At 56.9% G+C, this 12,931-nt stretch overlaps 2 protein-coding genes across 3 annotated transcripts in view; both read right to left on the bottom strand.

Moving 5' to 3' along the window:
• Positions 1-275: 275 nt before the first annotated feature.
• CYS1 (cystin 1) overlaps positions 276-12,931 on the bottom strand; it is a 21,684-nt gene continuing 9,028 nt past the window's right edge. The window contains exons 2-3 of the mRNA XM_041754758.1: positions 5,905-5,957; positions 276-2,191 (exon numbers count right to left, since the gene is read on the bottom strand). Coding sequence (XP_041610692.1) covers positions 2,077-2,191; positions 5,905-5,957 — 168 coding nt within the window. The 3' untranslated portion in view covers positions 276-2,076. The remainder of the gene's footprint in view (positions 2,192-5,904; positions 5,958-12,931) is intronic.
• LOC121490770 (translation initiation factor IF-2-like) lies at positions 11,602-12,417 on the bottom strand. 2 transcript variants are annotated; one of them, XM_041754756.1, is made up of 2 exons: positions 12,089-12,417; positions 11,602-12,044 (listed from the first exon to the last, which is right to left on the bottom strand). In XM_041754756.1, exons 1-2 carry the CDS (start codon positions 12,311-12,313, stop codon positions 11,652-11,654), a joined length of 618 nt encoding a protein of 205 aa, XP_041610690.1. In that variant the 5' UTR covers positions 12,314-12,417; the 3' UTR covers positions 11,602-11,651. The 2 variants fall into 2 exon arrangements, with proteins under 2 accessions (XP_041610690.1, XP_041610689.1); XM_041754755.1 differs by having other exon boundaries at positions 11,608-12,058; positions 12,103-12,417.

The following is a 12,931-nucleotide window of genomic DNA, read 5'->3' as shown; positions in this document are numbered from 1 at the left end:
GACCCCCCCTTGCCCATGGGCCAGCACCCCTCCAGACTGGCACTCCCTCTGGGCCGGCACCCCCTGGACCTGCACCCCCCCGGGCTAACACCTCTCCCGAGGCCACTTGGCCACCCTCCACCTCGCAGCTGGAACCCACGATCTTATTTGGCTGGCCACTGTTCAGAAGACACTTTCTCGAATTCAGGGAACTTAAAAAAAAAAAAAAAAAAAAGGCCTGAGAACAACTGCTTTGCTTCGATTGTGCGCATTCACCTTGACATGGACACAGACCATAGTAACCACAGGAGAAATTTATTCTTTTTCTTAACACTTTTATCTCATTAAGAGTTGTATGAGGTTTCCACTGGAAAATTCAGGAAACTGGCTGAACATGTTCTGTTTTAACAGACTAACGATGTAAAACTGTAAACATTTTGCATCATTAAATTGAAGACCTGGTCTGGTGGTGAGAAATAAAATTTTATCATCTTTTTCAAAGAAATTTTTGTATTATTAAAATGGTAATGGCTTTCATCTTTGGTCAAAAGAAATGATTTGGGCTTGGGTGGGGAGTAGCTCTCGCTTCGGGCGGGGGGGGGGGGGGGTCCGGAGCCACTCCCCAAGGGGCAGTAGTTGGAAGGCTCTGCGCGCCACCCTCTGGCTCGGCAGTAAGAATCTTCCAGCCGTGGAACATCTGATCAAAGACTGTCTTGCCAAGTAATAAAAGTTCATGGAAACACCCGTTTGCCTGTGACGGCAACAGGCCTGTGGGTCCGGGGACAGTGCCAAGGGGCCCTGCGTCTGCGTCCGGAAAGCTCTTGCATCTTGCAGACGATGCCAGGGAGGCTGCTGAGTTGGTGGTAAATGTGACAAGCTGAGACCCATTCTGGTTTTGGCCAAAGCTGACGTCGTGCCCACATGCCCCTTTGTTCCGACACCCTCCCCGCTGCTCCCCGAACCGCCTGCCACCCAGAGCCTTCTTCCCAGGCCGGCCCCGCCTGCGCCCCTGCAGGAGTCCCATCTTCCAGTCTGGCTGTGGCTCTCCTGGGCCTGCCTGGGACTCACAGGCATCTCTGGCAAATCGGCTTTCTCATCTGTCAGATGGGAATGTTCTGGGGCTTTCCTGGCCTCATGGCCGTGACTTTCGACCTTCTACCCAGTGGGAGGAGAGTACTCTGGTCCCACCGGGCAGTCAGTGGTGTGGTGATAGCAGGTGTTCCTCAAGACCTCCTTAAGGTGGGCTGGGGTGCTCCCCTGCAGCAACAGAGGCAGTTCTGCGCCCCTGGGTGGGGGGTTGGGGGGAGGCAGGGAGCAGAGATCAGGGAAGGGGAAGCCTGGAATTGCCTAACCCCAGATTGTCAGGACCTCATTTCTAGAGAGAGAAACTGAGGCCCACAGGGTGGAAGTGCTTGCAGGATCAGAACTGGGGGCTCCAGCTCCCAGCCGTGCGCTCTCCTCCCGCCACACCTGCCGAGGAGGGGAACAGGCCTGTCTTCAGGGAGCCAGGGGGGTTGTGGCTCTGAGCAGCCCCAGCGCCAGGAAGGAAGAGTCACATAAGGTCTAGAGCTTGGACTCAATCCTTCCTCCCCCGAGGGAGGCGGCTGTCCAGGAGCTTGGGTGTCACCTGGGAGCTGGTTAGAAATGCAGACTCTCAGGCCCAGACCAGGTGGTTCTAGTGCAGAACCAGGGTGGCTCCCGCCAGCTCAGCAAGCCTGCTGCCGTGCCAGGAAGTGCCTTGGAAGCCAGTCTGAGCTGTCCCCGGGCAGGGCAGAGGGCCAGCAGGGAGGGGAAGCATTGCAGGCTGCGGGACAACCTCGCTGCCGAGCCCTCCCCAGACACCCAGGATCACCCGGCCCGCACCCCTGGGGCAGCCCCGTGCTGCCTTTGGGCCGGGCTGCACAGCTGACCCCCTCGCTGCAAGCTGGAAGCCGCATGTTTCGAAGGAGCCCGGCGTAACCGCGTGTCGAAGGGGGCTCAGCTCCAGCCACAGCCTGGGCAGGGCCGGGGCGGGCGGGGGTGCACAGGCCCAGTCCCCAGTCTGGCGGGGGCGGGTGGCGGAGGAGCGGCGGGGCGCCTGCAGGGCTGTCCCCACCCTCAGCGACAGTACTCCTGCTCGATGCTGGCCATCAGCTCCTCTTCCGAGTAGTCGTACGAGATGACCGAGGTGCCCGGCTGCCTCTCGGGCCTCCTGGGGCTGCCATCCAGGGTTCTGTGGGCCAGAAACACGGACGGGGGGGTCAGGAGACAAGATGTCACCTTTAAACACGTCATCTTTATGAGGGCCCCTCAGGGACTTCTGATCCCTCCCTAAACCAAAACCGAAAGCCTTTGCCCCGGGGATACCTTCTCCATCTTTCACAGGAGCGGCCTCTGCCTGTTCCTCTGGCTCGTGGCCTAGGACGGTGTCGCCCAGAGGGGACCTTCCCTGCGAGGAAGCCAGAGCCCGGGGCGTTTGAGGGTCGGGGCCCTCAGGGTGGAAAGGCCTGAGTTCGAATCCCAGCTCTGCTACTTACTAGCTTTGTGACCTTGGACAAGGCATTTGCATCTCTGAGCATCAGTGGTTTTTTTGTTTTGTTTTGTTTTTTCCTCTAAAACAGAACTGTGTGCACACGTTCACTCTGGGACATAAATAAGATGATGCAGAGGGGCGCCTGGGTGGCTCAGTGGTTGAGCATCTGCCTCCGGTTCAGAGAGTGATCCCGGGGTCCCGGGATCGAGTCCTGCATCGGGCTTCCTGCAGGGAGGCTGCTTCTCCCTCTGCCTGTGTCTCTGTCTCTCTCTCATGAATAAATAAATAAAATCTTAAAAAAAAAAAAAAAGCTAATGCACCACATGACACCAAATCTTGCACGCTGCTCAGCCCTTAGCAAATGTGAGCTGCATTGTGAGATATCCGCTGCCTGATTGACTCACTGCGCCTGCACCCTTGTGGGGTCAGACAGGAGCTCCTGCAGCAGGTAGGGCGCGGGCATGGGAGAAGCGACCAGAGTCAGACCCCTGTTCCTGCTGCCCGGGCTCCACAAAGTGCTTCTCCCCAGCCCACACCTGGTGGCCCAACCTCACTCTCTGACTTTCTGGACATCACAGGGACTTTTGGGTGGTGGTCGCTGTACCCCAAAGTTTCCTTTCTTTCAGGCTGCTCTCCTGGCACTGGCCTTGGCCTCCCCAGAACTTTTGATAGGTGGGAGGGTGTGGGCGTGGGGTCAGGCTGAGTCTGAAGGGGATGCAAGGTCTGCAGCCCAGAGCTGCCCGCCGCCAGGTGTGGGACAGTGGCCTCCCACCTGCCAGCCGGAGGCTTGCTGCCGTGCTAGAGAAGGAGCCCATGCTCCTCTGCCAGTCAAACAGGTGGCCTCTTTCCCCACCTGTGAACCCAGGCAGCTGGGCCAAGTGATCCTCAGCGGCAGGTGCAGACAAGAGCCACCAGAGTCACCAGGCTTCCCCTCCATGTGCCCTCACTTTCTGTCACCTAGTCCTGGGACCTCAGGTCAGGCCAGCCCTGTCCTCAAGCCAGCCTGACCGGCTCAGCCCTGCTGCTTCCATGTCTCTCCGACCTGGCCCCTCAGGAAAAGGACACAGATGTCAGGATGATCAGGACTCAGGGGTCAAGGCCCTCATGGCCCAGTTTCACATCAAACGGTCCTTTCAACCAGCATCCATGAGCCACCTACCATGTGCCCGGTGTGGTGAGGGACCAGGGATGAGTCAGATGCCCGTGCTGCCTTCGTGAGGCTGAGCGAGGATAGGAGCCAGACAGGCCGCCGTGTGTACCTGCTGCCTCACAGGTCACAAGTGTGGAGGCTGGGCGCCAACAAAGGAGGGAGCGACACCAGCTTGACCAGGATGGAGGGCAGGGCAAGAGTTTGGGGGAAGATATTTTAACTGGGCTTTGAAGGATTTTTCTCTCCAACATTTTATTACAAAGACTTCGAAGCATACAGAGAGGTTGAAATTGTAGATTCAACGATTAACTCAATACACATTTTTCCCCGTATTTACTTTATCACACATCTAACTTCATCTGATTTCTGGAGGTATTTCAAAGTAACCTGCAGATGTTAGGACATTTCTCCCAGAAATGCCGTTCAGCCGGGTTCTGACAGCAGAGCCGGGGGAGGGGAGGAGGCCGGGAAGGAAGGGGGCCGAAGCCACGGAGGTCTGCAGCAGGGGGTGGCGGGAGGAGGGCAGGGGGGCTGAGGGAGCCTCCCAGGAAAGCAGGTGAGCGAGGGAGGGAAGGGGGGGGCAAGGGAGAGTCCTAGTGAGGGTGGTGAGGGTGGTGAGGGTGGTGAGGGTGGTGAGGAGGCCTGAGGCGCCTCCTGGAGTGCGCAGCTGCAGGGGCCTCTTCATTTAAAAGGCAGAAGAAAGAGCTAATTCATTCCAGGTAGAATTTAACCCTTCTGAATTCCTCAGGTTGATGAAAGGTGAAGAAAGTCACCGCTCATGCTCTTTAGAATCAGTGGCAGCTGAGTGGTCCTGCGGGGCCTCAGGCAGGCATGTCCCTGGGTCCCCAGCACAGAGCTCGGGGTGCAGGCATCTGGCTCAGCCCAGTGCAGTGGCCTGGGCCCTTGGGGTGGCTGCTGCAGTGGGACTCCACCCTGTCCTGGCACCCGAGACCACCCTGGGGCGGGCACAGCCAGCGGCGGTCCAGACGACCCGAGGAGGAGGGTCTGAGGGAGCACTGGGGCTCTCCCGGATGCTGGCGGAGGCTCTGGGCCTGGGATGCCAGGGCTGGGGGTGGAGGGCAGGTAAGGTTTCCCACTGCTTCACCTCTACGCCTCCGAGGGGTCCCAGGATGTTCCCACTCGAAAGCGGGGGCCAGTGGCTGCAGCTTGGCACCTAGGCCCTCTGTCCCTCGGGGAGCTTCCCGCCGTCCAGGCCCCGCCGGTCCCTGGGCTAACCGCCACCTGCCTGCAGATGCCAGCTCCGACCTACCCTTCCCGATCCCGGGGTGCTCCTTCCTCCTGTCTCCTGGGTGAACTCCCACCTGGCCTTCAGGCCAGTTTAATCATTACCAGCTCCTCCGTGAGCCCTCAGCATTACACCTGTTCACATCCATGGTCTTAAGGACCAGAGTCACCCACATCCCAGTGACGGGGGCAGGTCACTGTCATCCCTTTAGAGGTAAGGCAACCAGATGGGTAGGGTGGGGCAGAGTGGCCAGGGGCCCAAGGCCATCCTAGCCCAGCCTCGTGCTGGGCCTCTCTTGCCCTGAAATCCTCAGGCGGCCCGGAGCCATGCGGAAGGCCTGGAGCAGACACTGAAGGCCTGGGCTCTGGGCCTGGGTTCCTTCGCTGACACTTCCCAGGGGGGTTATTTTATTTTATTTTATTTTATTTATTTTATTTTATTTTATTTATTCATGAGTGACATAGAGAGAGAGACTGAGAGAGAGAGAGAGAGAGAGGAGAGGCAGAGACACAGGCAGAGGGAGAAGCAGGCTCCATGCAGGGAGCCTGAGGTGGGATTTGATCCTGGCTCCCCAGGATCACACCCTGGGCTGAAGGCAGGCACTCAACCGCTGAGCCACCCAGGGATCCCCCACTTCCCAGGGGTTTTAAAAGCATGTTACTGCTAAAATTGTAATGGGATTACAGGGGACCACCTGCCCTCCCTGTAGGCTGCAAACTCGTGCAGCCTCATCCACAGATGTGCTACTGCACATGATTTCTGAGTGAAGCAGCGAGGACTGGGCACACCCCGGATGATCTGCATCGGGGCCTCTCTCAGGAGGAAGATCAAGGTGGCTGTGAGGCCATGGAGCTTCTGCGCACTCCCATGGCTGGGACCTTCCCTCTCAGGAGGCAGCTGCATCTGGTGGAGGAGCTGGGACCCGCGTGCCACAAGGGCTCCGTGGGCAGCTGGAGCCCACACAAGCAGCTGTGGCTTCTGGCAGAGGAAACGCGCTCGCCCCATCCTGGCACCTACCTGGAGATGCTGCTGCCCTCTCGGTGCTCGCTGGCGCTCTGTTTTGAGGGCACCTGGAGGAGGACAAAAGGAAAAAGCATCAAAAGGTTGTCAGTGGTGCAGCCTGCCCAATGCTCTGGCTTTCTGCTGCAGACGATGGCCACCACGTCCAACACAGGACTGGATAAAGCAGAGCTGGGAAGGTCCCCGTGGCTTCCTAGTTCCATCTGCTTTCTTCACCGGTGGGAAGGCTGAGGCTGGGGCAGGGGTGACTTTACAAAGCTCACACAAGGAACTCCCTGCCTTGTGGCCAGTGGCCAGCTGCACCCCCATCTCTCACCTCCAGGGGTCACATCCGCCTTCCCCTGGGCCCTGCCAAGCTTTCTCTGTCCCGAGACAGGGTTGTTTAGATGGAGCGCACATCTGTAGTCAAGCCTGGCCCTATGCCCGCACCAGCCCGTCCCAGTGACCACAGCTTCAGAATGAGCCTAAACATCCTCATGCACGTCCTCCCACCTTTTTCAAAAAAAAGTATTGACTACTCTGCATTTCCCCATATATGTATTGGAATTGGCTTGGCCTCTTCTATGGGGAAAAAACAATCTGGGGGATTTTGTTGGGGTTGGACTAAACCTTAGATCATGTGGGGAGAATTGATATTTTTATAATAATCTGCCTTTTGATTTATAAACAGGGCCTGTTTCTCCATTCATTCATGGCTACTTTAATGTGTTTTTTAAAAGATATTATTTATTTATTTGAGAGAGAGAGAACTAGCAGGGAGAGCAGTAGGCAGAGGGAGAAGCAGGCTCCCTGCTGAGCAGGGAGCCTGATGCAGGGCTTGATCCCAGGACCTGGACATGAACTGAGCTGAAGCGAGACACTTAACTGACTGAACCACGCAGGGGTCTCTTTAATGTCTTTTTAAAAAGCAGATTTATTTGAGAGAGAGCATGCAAGCAGTGGAAAGGGGGAAGAGGCCAAAACAGAGGGAAAAGCAGACTCCTCACTGAGCAGGGAAGCACATGCAGGGCTCTATACCAGGACCCTGGGATCATGACCTGGGGCAAAGGCAGACACTTAACCTACTGAGCCACCCAGGCACCCCAACATCATCTTTCTTATTTTATTTTATTTTATTTTATTTATTTATTTATTTATTTATTTATTTATTTATTTATTTATTTATTATAGACACAGAGAGAGAGAGAGGCAGAGACACAGGAGGAGAGAGAAGCAGGCTCCATGCAGGGAGCCCGACGTGGGACTCGATCCCGGGACTCCAGAATCAGGCCCTGGGCCTAAGGCAGGCGCTAAACCACTGAGCCACCCAGGGATCTCCACTTGATTATTTTTTATTGTTTGCTGCTCATTATCCTTGGAAACTTCTTATGAGTTTCTCTGAGGCCTAAGAGGAAGATGGCTTTTTGCCAGATACCTCATGAGCATTTCCAGTCTGGATCCATTTGAAATTAAATCTACGCATTCAGGCCGGGCATCGGGACCTTACTTATTCTGCAGACATTGGGGAGTTTTGAAGGTTTCATTTTTTCCTTTTAATAGTGGAGCAATTGTGTTCCCTCATTCCATGATCCTACACTGCCAAGAGAGGGAACTGGGCTTTTGCCCCCACAGGAAGCTGCTTACGTTCTCTCCAAATTCTCTTGTAAAGCTCCCCTCTGTCCTCTGACTCAGAGATGTAACCACATGGATCAATCATTCGCCAGCCATTTACCCAGCACCCCCAGCGGGCTCTACACTCTTGAGGCGCTGGCAATGTCACCAGAGAAGTAAGTCTTAAACACATAGCCAGATGTGTAAGAGCACAGAGTTGGGAGGGAGGTGGTGTTGCTATAAAATGTGCAACTGGAGATCGTGAGCAGTTAAGGGCCTGGGTTTTGAAAGAGACACAGACCAAACCCTGCCCTACCAGCCATGTAGTTCTGGGCAGTTTTCCTGACCTTTCTAAGCAGTGGTTTCCTGATGTGTAAAGCGAGCTTACTGTGGGATACTTTAAAGCATTCCAAAGTGCCTGGAACTTAGTAAGTTCTCAGTAAACATTAGCTGTTATTATTTCTATTATTATATTATTATTATACAGATCAATGCTCTATACCATGCCGTTCTCTAGCTATTAACCCATTAGCGTTAGTCAGCCCTTCCCAGCAAGAGTACCACTTCTCCCAAATTTACAGCTCTCCAAGCTGGGCACAGGATAAACACGAAGTCTTTCCCAAATTAAGCTGAATGTCAAGTTGCTGGGTTGTTATAATCTTGAGTTTAAGATCTATATAGCGGTTGGCATAGTAGAGTCAAAATAGCATAATTCAAAAAAGGGTTCGAATCCCAGTTTTGCCGTTCAACAATGATATGTCTTTGGGGGAATTGTGAGGCCCTCTGAGCATCAGTTTACCCAACTGCATAATGGGGACTTACCCCTCAGGGCTACTGTGAGATGAGAGATTATCCATCCAGCTCATCCTTAGTGTAACACCTATCCTCTAGATGACCAATAAACGCCATTTGAAGTATCTGAACCAATGTGTAATCTAGAGTAACCTCTGATAAAGCCCCACTGGAAGATAACTAGAGCATGTGATGAGGTGAGCCCAGGGAACATCTTGGTCTTCAAGGTATAAGGAGAGGTTCCCGTACATGTTCTTCCCTGATAAATTAGTTCTCATGTGTTTCTTCGAAAACGTTAACAGTGGCAAGTGGAAGCAAGCACACACTGGGTATGGCCTCTGATGTAAGGCCAGGGGATGGGCAGTGGAAGGCCAGCCAGCCTCAACGCACTGCCCTAAAAAGTTATTCTTGCTGGTGCAACACTGCAAGTGGAGGCTGGCCCCAGAGCAAAGGTGCACACTCTTGTTCTGAGGGTGCCCTGAAGAGTCGACTGTGGCTGCTGGGGCTGGTGATCTTGCTTTGGGGGCGTCAGTATCATGGCACATTTCTTTGGACGCTCATTTTTGCCTTTGGGGAGTGTAAGGATGAAGAGGAGATGACTCTTGGAGTTACCAAAGAATTTACAGAGGGAGAAGGACAGAGAAAATCCATTTACAGGATGGAGCAAAGAAAGAGGACGGGAAGTAACCCCCCCCATACACACACACTTCCATTGCCTCTTGAAGCCCCCCCATCCCACCTCAGAGTAGCTCAGACCATCTGAATGTTGTTTTTTTCCTAAGTAGGCTCCATGCTGGGTGTGGAACCCAGTGTGGGGCTTGATCTCACGATCCTAAGACTGAGAACTGAGCTGAGATCAAGAGTCAGATGCTTAACTGACTGAGCCACCCAGGTGCCTGTGAATGTTCTTTTTCATTAAAAACAAAATTCTGCGACAAAATACACATAGCCTAAAATTTGCCATCTTAACCATTTTGAAGTGTATATTTTAGTATCACCTACATTCATATTGTTGTGCAACCAATCTCAAGAGCTCTTTCCATCTTGCAAAACAGAAACGATGTCCCCATTAATCAACTCCCCATCCCTGTACACCCCTCAGCCCAAGCCAAGTGTCTGGCTGGTTTCAGTTGGCATGTCGTTGGGGTTCATCCACGTTGGAGCAGGTGCCAGAATTTCCTCCCCTTTGAATGATATCCTGTCGTGTGTGTGCACCGCATTTTGTTTCTCCATTAGTCTGTCAGGTTGCTTGCACCCTTTGGCTGTTGTGAATAACACTCTTGTGAACATGGGTGTCCAGAGATCTCTTTGAGGCCCTGCTTTCAGTTCCCTTGGGTACACATGACAGTCCTCCCTTGCACTGCCACCAGACTGCCTCCCTCCAGCTTTCGTTCGCTGGGCCTGCTTACGCTCCCAGGGGCGCCAGAGAAGAAGGGTCGTACTTTTACCCCGTTGTCTTTGAGCTGCTTTTTATGACGTCATCCTATTTGCACCCTTGTGCCCGCTTGTCAGCTGGAACCGGCCTTTGCTGTCACCTACTTTGGTTTGCCCCTCATCACCAGGCTCCGTGAAGGTTGTTACAAATGCAATTTCTCCCATTGGGAGGGCAACCGAGAGTCAAACCTTCGCGGGATCAGCCCGTCTCCATTTCCTGCTGCTTCCCCCTCCACCTATGGGGCACCCGATGGGGCAGTCAGGCCCACGTCACCCGGATGAACCGCACACCCTACAGTTGGGGTTCGGAAGGAGCGCTGGACTCTTGCTTCTGCAGTTTCCCTGATGGCTCAGCCTTGTCACATCTGCTCCGGTCCTACTGATGTTTCTGTCTGTGCCCCAGGTTTGAACCCCGGGGTCCTCTCCTTGTCAACTCGGCTCCACCTTTACCTTGACTTTCTCAGCTGTGGAATGTGCTAGAGGCCCTCCCAGAAGCACAGCAGCCCCTGCCGCGGCTCCAGGCCCAGGGCAGACACAAGTCCCCACCACCCGCCCGCTGGTGGCCTGCCACCTGTGCGCCACACAGACAGGGGACACTGGGGCCGCAGTGCGGGGTGGGGCCAGTGTGGGAACCGGCGAGCTCGGGGAGCACGTGAGCGTGTTGGGCGGGCGCGGCAGGTGTCACCGGGAGCCCACATGGGCTTTGAGGAACACACCAGAGCTGAAGGGGAAGCAGGAAGGGGGAGGAAGTGAATCAGACAATCTTTACAGTCTCCTCACGCTCTTACAACTGGGTTTTTTTGGGGAAAAGTGAGTATCAATGGTTAATTTCTAGAAAATCCACTGCATTTTTTATTTGCCAAAGTGTGTCTGTCCTGCTTCTTCTGTCTAGAGAGCCCTCCTCCCCTTTAACTGTTCACGTTGACCAGTTTTATAGACACGTACACACACGGATGATGCAGAGAACTGACCCAGAACAAGCCACAGATGTGTAAATACTCGGTTCGCTGGGCGAGCACGTATGTGTGCACCTGTGAAACCATCACCGTGGCCAGCACACTGAACACGTTCCTCAGCGCCGTGGTCCTTCCTCCTTCCCTCGCCGCCCTCCCGACTCCAGGCAACCATGGATCTGCCTGGGGTCACTGCAGATTTGCGTGCTCTCTCCCCTCTGGAGGCCACGACATGTGAATCCTACAGTGTGCACCCTTCCCGGGCTTCTTTCACTCAGTGTAACGATTCTGAGATCTACCCACACTGTGCATCAATAGTTCACTGTGTCCGGGGCATCTGAGTGGCTCCGTGGTTGAGCATCTGCCTTGGGCTCAGGTCGTGATCCCGGGGTCCTGGGACCGAGTCCTGCATCTGGCTCCCCTGGGGAGCCTGCGTCTCCCTCTGCCTATGTCTTGGCCTCTCTCTCTCTGTGTTTCTCATGAAATAAATAAATAAAACCTTTTAAAAAATAGTTTACTGTGCCCAATGTGGGACTCGAACTCAGGACCCCGGGATCAAGAGTTGGACACTCCACCGACTGAGCCCGCCAGGCATCCTGGTAGTTTACTCCCTTTTATCGCTGGGTCATTATTCCACAGCCTTGGAAGATTTCCCCTTCTTCACTGTCAAAGAATTATCCTTCTTTGAAGCCCAGGTTGGTTCGGTTGTTTGGGCTTTTCTGTGTTTCATTATGGACATTTGAACCCCTACAGTGGAGAGAGCAGTGCCTGGCCCCTCACCCTCAGCGATGCCCAGCGTTCCGGCCCCGCGCTCTGCCCTCCCGCCGCCAGGGGGCGCGCCCGCCCGCACCCAGCCCCCCTCCCGCCGCCAGGGGGCGCGCCCGCCCGCACCTAGCTCCCGCCTCCTGCCGCCAGGGGGCGCGCCCGCCCGCACCCAGCCCCCCTCCCGCCGCCAGGGGGCGCGCCCGCTCGCACCTAGCTCCCGCCTCCCGCCGCCAGGGGGCGCGCCCGCCCGCACACGGCCGACTGCACCGCCCCGGGGGCCAGGCGGGCTCTGCGGGGACCCCCGTCCCCGTTCATATAATGACAACCGGACTTTTCCCAAAAGAAGCCCGTGTCCCTGAGCGCACCGGCCGGGGAGCCCCCAGCTCCGCTACGAGGCCATTGCCTTGGGCCAAGCGCGGCCGAAGGGACAGACGGCCGGGCCGACCTGGAGGAGCCGAAGGGGCGGGACTGGGGGACGGGACGGTACATCGCGTCTGTCCGTGTCGTGTTGTCGCGCCCTGGAGCGCAGTCCCCGTACCCGGTCACGGTGACGAGCGCCGCGGACTTGGCCGGACGCCCCGAGCCCCGGCACCGAGGAGGTGGCCCCGGGCGAGCCCCAAAGCCTCCGAGAAAGGAGACGCGCGCGTCCCCGGGCCTCGGGCGCCTTCGGACCAGCGATCGGGCCTCAGGCCGAGAGGCCGCCGGGCGGGGCACGGGGCGGGGAGGGGAGCGGGGGCCTGAACCTGCGGCCTTGGCGGGGAGAGGGGGGGGGGGCCTTGCTGGGCGCTGGAAACACCTTCCTCCCTTGGCTCCAGACCGGCCATCCCTTGGTTCTCCCCCTCCTTTCCTGGGGGTCCCGTGGGGCCCCTCATCTCTCCCGCCTGAGCACCAAGGCGCGGCCCCTCGGTTCCTGTCTCGAGCGCACACCCACGCGCACACCCACGCGCACACCCACCGCGCACACCCACCGCGCACACCCACCCGCACACCCACCCGCACACCCACCGCGCACACCCACCGCGCACACCCACCCGCACACCCACCCGCACACCCACCCGCACACCCACCGCGCACACCCACCCGCGCACCCCACCCGCACACCCACCGCGCACACCCACCGCGCACACCCACCCGCGCACACCCACCCGCACACCCACCGCGCACACCCACCCGCACACCCACCCGCACACCCACGCGCACACCCACCCGCACACCCACCCGCACACCCACCGCGCACACCCACGCGCACACCCACCCGCACACCCACCCGCACACCCACCGCGCACACCCACCGCGCACACCCACCCGCGCACACCCACCCCCACACCCACCCGCACACCCCCCGCGCCACCCACACCCGCCCACCCCCCCACCCCCCACCCACCCCACCCCCACCACCCCCACCCCACCCCCACCCACCGACCCCCCCGCCACCACCCACCCCCACACCCACCCCACCCCACCACCCCCCGCACACCCCACGCCCACGA

Source organism: Vulpes lagopus, chromosome 5 (genome assembly GCF_018345385.1).
Source record: "Vulpes lagopus strain Blue_001 chromosome 5, ASM1834538v1, whole genome shotgun sequence".
Classification (NCBI taxonomy): Eukaryota; Metazoa; Chordata; class Mammalia; order Carnivora; family Canidae; genus Vulpes; species Vulpes lagopus.
Note: the sequence above shows the minus strand (reverse complement) of the source record. Positions and strands in the feature narration are given on the sequence as shown.

What these genes read in the sequence shown, in the direction of transcription:
- LOC121490770 (XM_041754756.1), bottom strand. Translation starts at nt 12,313, where the DNA reads ATGAGGGGCCCCACGGGACCCCCAGGAAAGGAGGGGGAGAACCAAGGG. An exon ending in AAGGCGCCCGAGGCCCGGGG is followed by an intron (nt 12,045 to 12,088) that starts ACGCGCGCGTCT and finishes GCTCGCCCGGGG; the next exon opens with CCACCTCCTCGGTGCCGGGG.